This window comes from Montipora foliosa, chromosome 3 (genome assembly GCF_036669935.1).
Source record: "Montipora foliosa isolate CH-2021 chromosome 3, ASM3666993v2, whole genome shotgun sequence".
NCBI lineage: Eukaryota > Metazoa > Cnidaria > Anthozoa > Scleractinia > Acroporidae > Montipora > Montipora foliosa.
The window spans coordinates 14766322-14777725 of NC_090871.1; the positions used below are offsets into that span (position 1 = coordinate 14766322).

General features: G+C 40.9%; 2 protein-coding genes across 3 annotated transcripts in view; both read right to left on the reverse strand.

Annotated features, from left to right (window-relative positions):
• Positions 1-142: 142 nt before the first annotated feature.
• LOC137996869 (uncharacterized) lies at positions 143-4051 on the reverse strand. Its single transcript, XM_068842490.1, has 3 exons — positions 3731-4051; positions 1747-2349; positions 143-1139 (listed from the first exon to the last, which is right to left on the reverse strand). Exons 1-3 carry the CDS (start codon positions 3906-3908, stop codon positions 511-513), a joined length of 1410 nt encoding a protein of 469 aa, XP_068698591.1. The 5' UTR covers positions 3909-4051; the 3' UTR covers positions 143-510.
• Positions 4052-9611: 5560 nt separating this feature from the next.
• The window catches only part of LOC137996868 (ralBP1-associated Eps domain-containing protein 1-like), a 24736-nt gene continuing 22943 nt past the window's right edge, over positions 9612-11404 (reverse strand). For both annotated transcript variants that reach the window (XM_068842488.1, XM_068842489.1), the window contains 3 exons: positions 11365-11404; positions 10841-10946; positions 9612-10164 (listed from right to left, as the gene is read on the reverse strand). The exon at positions 11365-11404 is cut by the window's right edge and continues 64 nt beyond it. In XM_068842488.1, the coding sequence (XP_068698589.1) occupies positions 10102-10164; positions 10841-10946; positions 11365-11404 (209 nt within the window). In that variant the 3' untranslated portion in view covers positions 9612-10101. The remainder of the gene's footprint in view (positions 10165-10840; positions 10947-11364) is intronic.

Genomic DNA, 11404 nt, shown 5'->3' on the forward strand with positions numbered 1-11404 from the left:
GCATTGTTTCTAAACCCAGAGTTTTAAGAATATGATAAATATTTTTCTCTAGGCCGATTCACTGATTACTTCAATCATGATAAAACGTACATCTTACGACTTAGAACAACGAAAGACACGGCGCATCATACAAAACCTACGGCCTTAGGAGAAGGACAATGAGTTTATTTATTCCTTTTGCAGTTCTAAAACTGATGATTACACAAACACTGGTCTAGAATATATAAAGATAAAGATGACTCCTGTTTGATATACTTGTCTTTTCTTAATTTGAAACAACGATCCGACAAATCAAATTGAAATTCAAAATGTGCTTTAGATCAGGTTAAAAACACAGCAGGGACAAAATAGCTGAACCCAAATTCTTCAGGATTCGAGGAGATTCCAACAGCCGTGTCTGTCTGGAAGTGCAGTACTCTTTTGCATGTCATGATTAAATCAGGACGTGTACTCTTGCCTATCTTTCACGGGGCAACAGCAAGAGTTATTAGTTATTAGCAGCACATGAAATTATATTAGTTTTCTTTTTGCCGCATCGTCCCAGTTGTAAACAGACACCTCCCTTAGAGTCACAGAATCCTGTTTAGTAACCAGCTTATTTATCTTCAAACTAATTGCGGAAATCTTCTTCATCTCTAGATGTTTAGGGAAAGGGTGAATTCTCTTGTGACCAATTGTATTTCCTGCTTCAGGGAGCGAAACCCATCTTGTTTTGGTTTTAATCTTCAATTCATATTCCATTACTAACTGACCAACATTAGCGACATCTTCCATCAGTATTACGGAACCATTCAGTCCTCTAAATGGCTTAAAATTCCATTTCTTTTCCTTTCCAACACGCATTTCTTGTTTGAAATGTTTAGTGACTGGATCTTTGTACAGCAATTTAATGGCATCTCCTAGTTCTTCGTAGGCAGTGAGATCTATTTCGGGCACTTTCCCGCGGGTGTCGGGATTAATGTTAAGGAGCAGCGTACAACCGTGTCCCACGCTTGTAAGATATTCCTGAAGAAGTCTTTGTACGCTCTTAACAGCGTACTCGGTATCAGGCTCCCAAAACCAAAAGTGTTCACGTATAACTGTATCGCAGTTAGCAGGACAGAACAGCTCACCCCAAGGGTTTCCCTGAATCACTTCTCCTGAAAGGAAATATAAGGTGTGACCGTGTGACACTGCTTAATTTCGGTATCAGTTTATACATTCAGCCGTCACCTCTGTGTTTAATCTATCTTAATTTCCTTCCCGATACCTCTTTTCAGAGCAGTATATTAACGACCAGAAAAATGCTTTGTTGATCAGTGGCTCAGCGATGCCGTTACTTCACTTGTGAACCAGTTAAAACAAAACTGATTCGAAACAATGTCAATGTAATAACATCTCTGCATCCACAGGGATTCATTCCTTCAAAGCTAATAATTTCGTAATAACCCATTTCCGATTTTATGTCTGCCTCCTCTGCAAAGCGAGTCTTAGTTCTACTTTACATATGAATGAAAACTAATTTTAACAAGAAAAACACTTGCACTTAGACTCGCTTTGAACAGGAGGCAGACATGAAATCAGAAATGGCCTATTACCACAAGGTACAGAGGTTTTTACAGTTAAACGCGCTTTGAAAACGAGGTTAGATCACACTTATCCAAGCTTAGCGCATTTAATACTTTATGTTATAGATATGTGTACGTCATCGGCGATTGGCCACAAACCCAAAAAGGCAACTTAACCACTTTGATTATCGTTACTTACCGTAGTTAGTCTTCATGGAGCATTTTTCTTTGGGTACCGCGTACCAGTGTGGCAAGGGTGCCAAAGCATTCTCGTTACCAACCCACCGCAAGCCTTGATTACCAGCAAAAGTCGGACATTCGTCGCACAATGAGTTCGCTGCCAACTCCCGTATGATTGGCCCAACATTGGGGCTCTCCCCTGGAACAATGCCAGCGTCAAACCAGATGTAAAAAGGATCTTTGTAGGGAGAGTCTTTGCCAAACAATTCGCGCATTTGTTCTTCCACGAGCTTTTGATATTTGTCCTGAGTTGTTCTATGTCCAGTTGTATAGTTATCTACTCCTATGTACCAGTTATTGTGCACGCTATAGAACACCCCGAATTCCAAGTTGTACTTTCGACTGGACTTCATGAAATCTAACAGTACGTCACCGTTTCCCTTTCTCCATTTAGTGTGCTTGACGGAGTAGTTGTAGTTGGTTTCGCTGGGCCACATTAGGAAACCGCTGAAGTGATCAATGGTGAAAATTATATATTTAGCGCCAAAGCTTTTAGCCGCTTGTACCCATTGGTCGGTTGACAGCTCCGTTGGGTTGAAGGTATCAGCGGGTGCTACTTGACCTAATGAGTTGTAAAAGGTGAAAGACTGGTTAAGGACGATGCCTACTAATTCAAAGATATTTTTGCCCCGGCTTATGATTATGCAGGAAATGTAGATTTTAACAAGTGTCATTGAAATCCAAAAAGAAAATTGGGAGTAACCATCCATTTTCCAAAGATAATTCATAAATAATATTTGTAAAAAGCTCTAAAATACAAAGCAATGTACGGCGTTCTTTCTCAAATGAAGCTTAGTTATCTCTCAAAAATGCATGGCTACCCCCAGTTTTATTTTTGGATACCACGAGTACTTACTAAGATCTACTTTCTGGGGTTAGTTTTAAACTGCGCAAAAATATCTCTGCATTAGTAAGCATTATCGATGGGAAACCCGAGTATCTCGAGATGCGCAGAACGTTCGCGCAATAACAATAGTAGGCATCGTCCTTAATTGATAACAAGAGAATGAGGTAAAAAAACGGATCCCCCATACATGGACCTCTTGCAATCTAATTTTAGCTACGCAGCTATTTTTAGAGAGGCATCTGATTGGCCAGTTGTAATGATGTAATGATATTTTAGATATGCGTGGCTTGTGGAACGAAAACTTTAAATACCTTTGCGAAACTAAAAATAGAATTTAAAAGACTATGGTAGGGATCCGTTCTCTTTCCTCATCCTCTCTTGCTAGAGCGATTTTCATATGACCTTGAAAAATAAACGAGAAAACAGAACTTAAAAAAATGTAAAACATTTAATTGGCTTATCGAACAAAAACAAACGAGCGCGAATTTTCATTGGTTTAGTGAACGTGGATGCAAACAATGTCATCTCTCCATGGAACTTTCTGTAAAGCGATCGGCGTTTCGCTTTGACGTCATTTGAAATGCAGTAATGTGATTGGGCAATCGAACTGTTTACTGCCCATATTAGGAGTTTCCTTGGCGGGAATAAGAATAGGGAGAAGCTTTGTTTTAATCTTGCCAAACATTGGTCCGTGAAACAAATTGCGAACACTTTTTTAAGGTCATACGAAAGTCGCTCTAATAACTGAACGAGCGTATGTCATATCGTCGTCACCAGCTTCATCTTCGTGTTTTGTCTCATGGCACAAGTTGCAAGAAAAAAATGTCGAGTGTAACAGGGCCTTTACTTTGTAAAAACAAAGTAGCAGTCAACTAACGACAGTTCCATGGTGACCCAATTTCCTTCCTGGAGATTTCCGCAATCATTGTGTCAGATTCCAGTTTTTTCACTATGACACAGGTTCGACAATTCCATGGTGATCTAATTTCCTTCCTGGCGATTTCCGCAATCATTGTGTCAGATTCCAGTTTTTTCACTATGACACAGGTTCGACACTTCCTGTACATTAAACCACCACTCAAATCCACAGCCTTACCTGCCTTCATGCTGCGATCATATGTTTGCATATTAAAGTGAACAATTGCTCCAACCTCATAATCCAGCCATTTAGCCTGGGTTTCCGTGGGCTTGGGGATGTCAAAAGCATCTGCTCCTCTCTTTACGCCAGAATGGCTCAGCACGGTTAAAAAATAAACACGTAGAAGGTTCAACATGTCGAGGTCCCCAACGAAAGAAATCGAGTTATAACGGTCCCGAAAATAAGACGCTACATCTATACAAAGACGACGAACATATATTATTAGATTGAGACTCTTTTATGGCAGTAAATAAACATGTATTTCCCTAAGGAAATGGAAGCTACCTGCTTAACAAACAATCATGACATAAGGCAGGTGCATGCTCTCTATTTCTATTGGGCTCGTCAAGTGGTCACGGTATGAAACAAGAACAAAGGAAATACAGTAAAAACGCGCGTGTAAGAACCTAGTGGTTTAAAAACCTGCTGGCAGAAATTTTAGCCAAGCAAATCTAAGCAGGTTTTTATAAATGTGGGTTCTAGTGCATTTTCATGAAGATTTAATTTTCATAACAAATTAAGGAACCTTATCTAAAACTAAACTTCCCTGTTTTTTTTTTAATAATTGCGCGATTAATCTGAGGCGGTAGAAAATTAAGTGTAATTATTAAGCGGCGTAAAAAGTGTCAACCAAACTTTCTAGGAGCAAAACTGATATGGAAAGTGAGGATCTTTGGATGAATTGTAATTACCTCAAAAGCAACTCAAAGAAAGCTGTATTTATAACTCTATGATTAACTTACACCAACCGGATGTCATCAGTCTCATGAAGCTGTGAAACGAAACTCGATCCATCCATCCCGACATACTCGATCTTTCCCTATCGATACTTGCGAGATTTACCGTAAAGATAGATCGTTATCAATATCGGAAGGCTGCCGGCGTGGAGGAATCTCTATTTGACACTAATATGTGTGAAATTATTTGAGCATCAATACAATTGCCAGACTAAAAAAAAATATCGCTTCATTTGCTGGATGACTCTCTTAGCAAGTTGCTCTCTGCAGCGTATCTTTGGAGGTGATTTTAATTGCAGTTGGATTGACTGGTAATGTGATCATCAATATGGCCACCCTCTCAATGCCTGCCCTCTTAGAAGCATCAGTAGGGCTAACGCTCACATGGTTCACATTGGATAGAAATCTAGCACTTCACGTTACTTTGCACTCACTTCAGTTAATTCTGTTCAATTAAAATATAAGTGCTACACGGCCAACGTTTGTATAAACGTAACCTTTCCTTGTACTTGTACATGTTTATTGCCGTGACTTTAACATCTTCAGTTCCCACGGCCTTCTCCCGTCCGACCTTGTAGCTCAGTCGGTAGAGCGGCGGAGATCTAACCCAAAGGTCGTGGGTTCAATTTCCACCCTGGTCAGAGTATTTCTCTGTCCTTGTGTGGGCCCAGTTCCATCAGTAGGGCTAACGCTCACCGTCATGGTTCACATTGGATAGAAATCTAGCACTTCACGTTACACTACACTCACTTCAGTTAATTCTGTTTAAAATATAAGTGCTACACGGCCAACGTTTGTATAAACATAACCTTTCTCTGAAAAATATGGTCTATCTCAGCATATATGATCACTCAACAACTCGGCCATCCTCAGGCCGCCTGTTAGACCTGGTTTTTGCGCCCCATCTCCAACAATCATCCAGGCGTGCCATCTTGTGCCCGCGTATTAGTGATTATGATACTGTTTTATTTGAAGTTAATGTGTCTCCTAAGTGTCCGCGAAACCACCGCCGATAATTCTGCAGTGTCACGAAGCTGACTTTGATGACCTAAGATCTCATCTATCCTCGTTTGCCACTATGCATCTCGATTCTGACCCAGTTAACAGGTCCGTCGATGAGAACTGGAATATTATTGCTGAGGGTATAAAAGAGGCAATTGACAATTACATTCCACATAAGATGTCTAACGCAAACGCCACCTCCTTTGGGTCAGACCCTGCCATCAGATGCATGATGAATAAGCGTGACCGTGCTAAAAAGAGGACTAATGGTACTGGCAAGCCCAAACACAGAAAAGCCTACAATCAGCTGCGTAAAGCTACTCTCAAAGACATTCGTGACACGCACGAGAAATAATGGGTGGTCTTCAGCAGCAAACTCTGGCAATACCATTGGCGGGGATGTCAAAAGGGCGTGGTCATATCTTAAACTCCTCCGTGCTGAATCGAGTTTGCGGGTGCGATCGCGCCAAAGCTGAAGTCCTGCGTCAACAGTATGGTGCACGTAAGGACGTAACGTGTTATTTGGCCCGTTGCCTTATCCTAACATCCCGGAGCTAATTGTGTCTGAGTTAGGTGTGATGAAATTACTGCAGAAAATCGACATCAGCAAAGCCGTAGGTCCAGATCTTATCCCGCTTAGAATCCTTAAAGAAGATGCCGTAGAACTATCTTGTATTTTAACTTCACTTTTCCAACAGTCCTGTGACTCCGGTCGACCACGTGACCAAAAGAACCGTAGGGCTCGGAGTACGAGAATGACCAGGAGCTAGCTTTTCCCCTTCCTAAGCCTCTTATGGTGATCGTAGGGTCGAATCGATCCTACCCAGTGACACGTTTCTCGAAAGACCGTCCGAAACTTAACGTGCCATTTTCGGGTGTCACAATTCCTTCTGTATCTCAAGACCGGAGAGGATTTAAGTCGTCAAACTTCAATGTCAGTTTGCTTTTTGTTACCTTGAAAACATGTTTAAAGATCGGCTTTCCAAAACAAGGGGTTGGCAGTTCCACAAATGGCTTTTCGGGCCTGAAAAGTTTACGGGACTCCCGAGAAACGGGCCCCAGGACTCTGGTTTTTTGTTGTCCTTTCGCACGTTGCCTAGAAACGTTGATAGATTCTAAAACCTTAGGGGTTGGACATCATCACAGTTAAGCAGCAACTTAACCAGTTGCGAAGAAACGTTGGTGCTCTGACTTCGCTGTGGTGAAATCCAGTCCCAGGCCTGCAAATCGTGCAAATTCTGCGGAAAACTGCCACAGGTGTTTGCTGTCAGCCCCCTTTAACGGTCCACATCATTGATTAACCAACGATCAACAGGAAAATGATTGAAATTGCCAGGAATTTGCGGTCGGGTTAAAAGAAGAAGACAAGCGTGGTCGAGTGGTTAGGGCGTTGGGTTTGCATGCGGCTGCTCCGGGTTCAAATCCCGTTCTAACCTCTGGTTAGGATTTGTTTCCGGTTGTCCCGGATTCAACTCTACCACGCTTTGTAAATAGCCAACTGGTTGCCTCCTGCCAGTTGGGGTTCTTAATAATGTTTCTGTTAACTTTGAATTGTTTCTTTCACATTGTTAAAAGTGGGGTGCCTGTAAACTAGCTTGATAGCTAGGTGCACTTCCACTATAAACAAAGCACTTACATTTTTTTTTACTTGTAGCTGTGATCATGCACATTTCGCTATATTTTCGAGCGCCCTTCATTCTCGAACCCAGAGTTCGCTTTTCTTTTGGACAGCACCAAGAACACGGACTCTGGCCAAACTCTGGCCACTTCCAAGGCAGGAAGTCCGCAAATCACGGACATCCGGACTCGTCTACGCACGCTCAGAAATTTGAAACAACAGTGGTTGTCAACGGTTGCAAAAATGGACCTTCACTACGACTGCGCATTAATTGGAAGTGACCAAAGTCCGTGTTCTTGGTGCTGACCAAAAGAAAAGCGGACTCAGGGGACGAGATTGAGAGCCCTACACGCCAAATCGAAGGTTGGAATAAGAATGAACGAACCTCAAGCGTAGTTGGGAACGGGTAAGTGGGGACCTTTAAACCGACGGACGAGGACGGCTACGAGTACTTACGAGTACGAGTTTGCCGTACTGAGCATGCGCATAAGGTTTGGAGGCCGCCATTTTTCGAAGTGCGCATGCTCAGAACGGAAAACTCGTAAATGAATAGTTCCTTTCCCATTTTTGACATCCCATTGACTTGATGTCTTTTAAAAAACTAAATAATTTGCACATTTCCTAAAAAATGATATCACCATTTCTTTCGTTGCACGCTGAAGAACAGACATGCGGAGATTGCCCAAACCAGGTGAAACCGCTTTGCTGGTCAAAGAGATGATTGCCGGGCGCGTAAAGGATTGTCGTACAGATCGTACGCTTGTGAACAGCAGCTCTTTTGCTTATGAGCAAAAGAAGGGTCGCAAGTGGAAAATTAAATAAAAATAAAAAGTGGAACCTTTGGACTGTACCTTCGTGATTTCTTGTAATTTCTCTGTTCCTTAATTCGACCAGGCTCCACCTCATGGCAATCATGCTAGTTATTTAAGAAAGATCCGCAGCACATCTCAAAGTTTTACTTTATTTCTGATTTTCAATTCATCTTCCCTGATCATTCCCACATTACATCGTAACACTAGCTATATCTTTAAATTTGATATCAATTTACAATGGCAACTTAAGCAATATCGATAAAAGGTCACAGTGACGGACCAAAGTTCTTTAATATTACAGATTTTCATCCTTTAAACTTACTACCAAACTTTTTCTCCACTTTATATAATTCTCTCGCAATGACGTTTGAATGGAAACAAATCAACTCAACACTCACAAGCGTTTAAAAGGTAATTAAAAAAAAAAAAAACAGCTAAAACATATGTTGGTGAATAGTAATAAAACTGTCGCAAATGAACACGTTTTGTTTGACCAAACATATAAGTCGAAGAAAAACATCAAGATTCACTAAATCAGTTTAGTGCTTGGAGCATGTCAGCAAACGCTGACATGCTCTGTAGTGAAATCCAGTCCCTGCAAATCGTGCAAATTCTGCGGAAAACTGCCACAAGTGTTTGCTGTCAGCCCCCTTTAACGGTCCACATCATTGATTAACCAACGATCAACCGGAAAATGATTGAAATTGCCAGGAAGTTGCAGTCGGTTAAAAGAAGAAGACTTGTAGCTGTGATCATGCGCTTTTCGCTATATTTTCGAGCGCCCTTCATTCTCGAACCCAGAGTTCGCTTTTCTTTTGGTCAGCACCAAGAAAACGGACTCTGGCCAAAATCTGGCCACTTCCAGGGCAGGAAGTCCGCAAATCACGGACATCCGGCTCGTCTACGCACGCTCAGAAATTTGAAACAACAGTGGTTTTCAACGGTTGCAAAAATGGACCTTCACTACGACTGCGCATAAATTGGAAGTGGCCAGAGTCCGTGTTCTTGGTGCTGACCAAAAGAAAAGCGGACTCAGGGGACGAGATTGAGAGCCCTTCTAAGCGAAAAAATAACGCCAAATCGAAGGTTGGAATAAGAATGAACGAACCTCAAGCGTAGTTGGGAACGGGTAAGTGGGGACCTTTAAACCGACGGACGAGGACGGCTACGAGTACTTACGAGTACGAGTTTGCCGTACTGAGCATGCACATAAGGTTTGGAGGCCGCCATTTTTCGAAGTGCGCATGCTCAGAACGGAAAACTCGTAAATGAATAGTTCCTTTCCCATTTTTGACATCCCATTGACTTGATGTCTTTCAAAAAACTAAATAATTTGCACATTTCCTAAAAAACGATATCACCATTTCTTTCGTTGCACGCTGAAGAACAGACATACGGAGATTGCCCAAACCAGGTGAAACCGCTTTGCTGGTCAAAGAGATGATTGCCGGGCGCGTAAAGGATTGTCGTACAGATCGTACGCTTGTGAACAGCAGCTCTTTTGCTTATGAGCAAAAGAAGGGTCGCAAGTGGAAAATTAAATAAAAATAAAAAGTGGAACCTTTGGACTGTACCTTCGTGATTTCTTGTAATTTCTCTGTTCCTTAATTCGACCAGGCTCCACCTCATGGCAATCATGCTAGTTATTTGAGAAAGATCCGCAACACATCTCAAAGTTTTACTTTATTTCTGATTTTCAATTCATCCTCCTTGATCATTCCCACATTACATCGTAACACTAGCTATATCTTTAAATTTGATATCAATTTACAATGGCAACTTAAGCAATATCGATAAAAGGTCACAGTGACGGACCAAAGTTCTTTAATATTACAGATTTTCATCCTATAAACTTACTACAAAACTTTTTCTCCACTTTATATAATTCTCTCGCAATGACGTTTGAATGGAAACAAATCAACTCAACACTCACAAGCGTTTAAAAGGTAATTTAAAAAAAAAAAAAAAACAGGTAAAACATAATATGTTGGTGAATAGTAATAAAACTGTCGCAAATGAACACGTTTTGTTTGACCAACAAAAAACAAAAAACATCAAGATTCACTTAATCAGTTTAGTGCTTGGAGCATGTCAATTAGGATGGAGTTTGAAGGTAGAACTCCTAGCTCAATTATTTTTTATCAATTAAGTTTCGAAGCACTACGATGAAGGCGACTTCAACTTTTCCAACCGGAGTTCCAGAGCCGCTCGTCTTTCCATTATCTACAAGGTAAAAGAGGCAAATATGTCAATTGAGTGCTTCACAAAATAATTTTCCCATTAAAAAGACGTTTTAAAACGTTTACCATGGGGAGCCGATTATTAAAACAAGTTAAAACTCAAGCCGCGGTTTACAGTAAATATTTTACCTCCTCAACATTCTGGCCGAGAGTTACTTCAAGTCGCGACGAGACTTGAAGGGAAGTCGTTTAAAGTATTTTCGCTCGCTTTATCCTTCCGCAAAACGGCGAAAGGCTTTGAAATACCTATACCCTAGCGTTCAGTCTGTAAAGGAGTCTGTAGTTCTTAAAGCCATTTTATCAAGTACAACTGTGAAATCAGGCTTTAAGCTGATAAATCTTTGAATCGACTCCTCCATTTTAACGAAACAAGAGAAAACTGGTTGAAACCTGTCAGAACGGGGATTAGGATCACGCAATGCGAATGACGCGCGTAATCTGGCCGCACTTCATGTTGGTACCACAGAATGAGCGTTATTTCTAGAGTGTGACATTGATGGGCTTGTGACAAGTAACGGGAGAGCACTTTTGCAAATCAAGATAAGAACCTGAACGAGACAAGACCGTATACAGTCCTCACTAAAGTGAATGATTTTGTAGAAAGCCGCTTGTCACCCTTGACGTGTATTGTAAAAATTAATTTTGCTTTAAAGGCTTACCGATTTAAGTTCCTCCTGAAGTTCATTGTTAACCTTTGAAAGTGAAGCATTCTTTTCTTTTAAATCTTGTATTCTAGAGTTTAATTTATCTTCCTTGGTTAAAGGTCTAAAAGGAACAGAAAAGACAAACAAGCAACTAGTTGCACCATAATTTCTTTTGGTTTCCTATCTTGAAACAATTAGATTGTTAAAAAAACTGACAGATAATAATGTAGTTGGAAAAAGAGAAAAATATTTCAAGATCAAGATCCTCGAGTTTCCCGCGTTTTTCCGTTTTTGCGACGCAATATGACGCGTGACAATTTTAACTTCAACAGTATTGTCGCGTGACAAATGTAAAGAAATCTTTGACTGCCTTTTCGCAAAATAAGTGATTTTTAGGCTTCGCCAGGAAACGAAACTTACAAAACTTCTGTCATTTGTCTTAAACTTTAAAGTTGTGGGTAACACCCCTGTATTTCCCAAAATAAGGTCAATTGCTTTCCTTTAAAACAAATCCACCGCAGTAATTTCGTTTAGCTAACCTTACAACAACTTTTGGCGGTTCTGTGTTGAGTTTTCTCT

Coding starts and splice junctions, on each gene's coding strand:
- LOC137996869 (XM_068842490.1), bottom strand. CDS start 3,908: ATGTTGAACCTTCTACGTGTTTATTTTTTAACCGTGCTGAGCCATTCT. Junction 2,350..3,730: donor TGATCGCAGCATGAAGGCAG/GTAAGGCTGTGG, acceptor ACAACTCATTAG/GTCAAGTAGCACCCGCTGAT. Junction 1,140..1,746: donor CTCCATGAAGACTAACTACG/GTAAGTAACGAT, acceptor ATTTCCTTTCAG/GAGAAGTGATTCAGGGAAAC.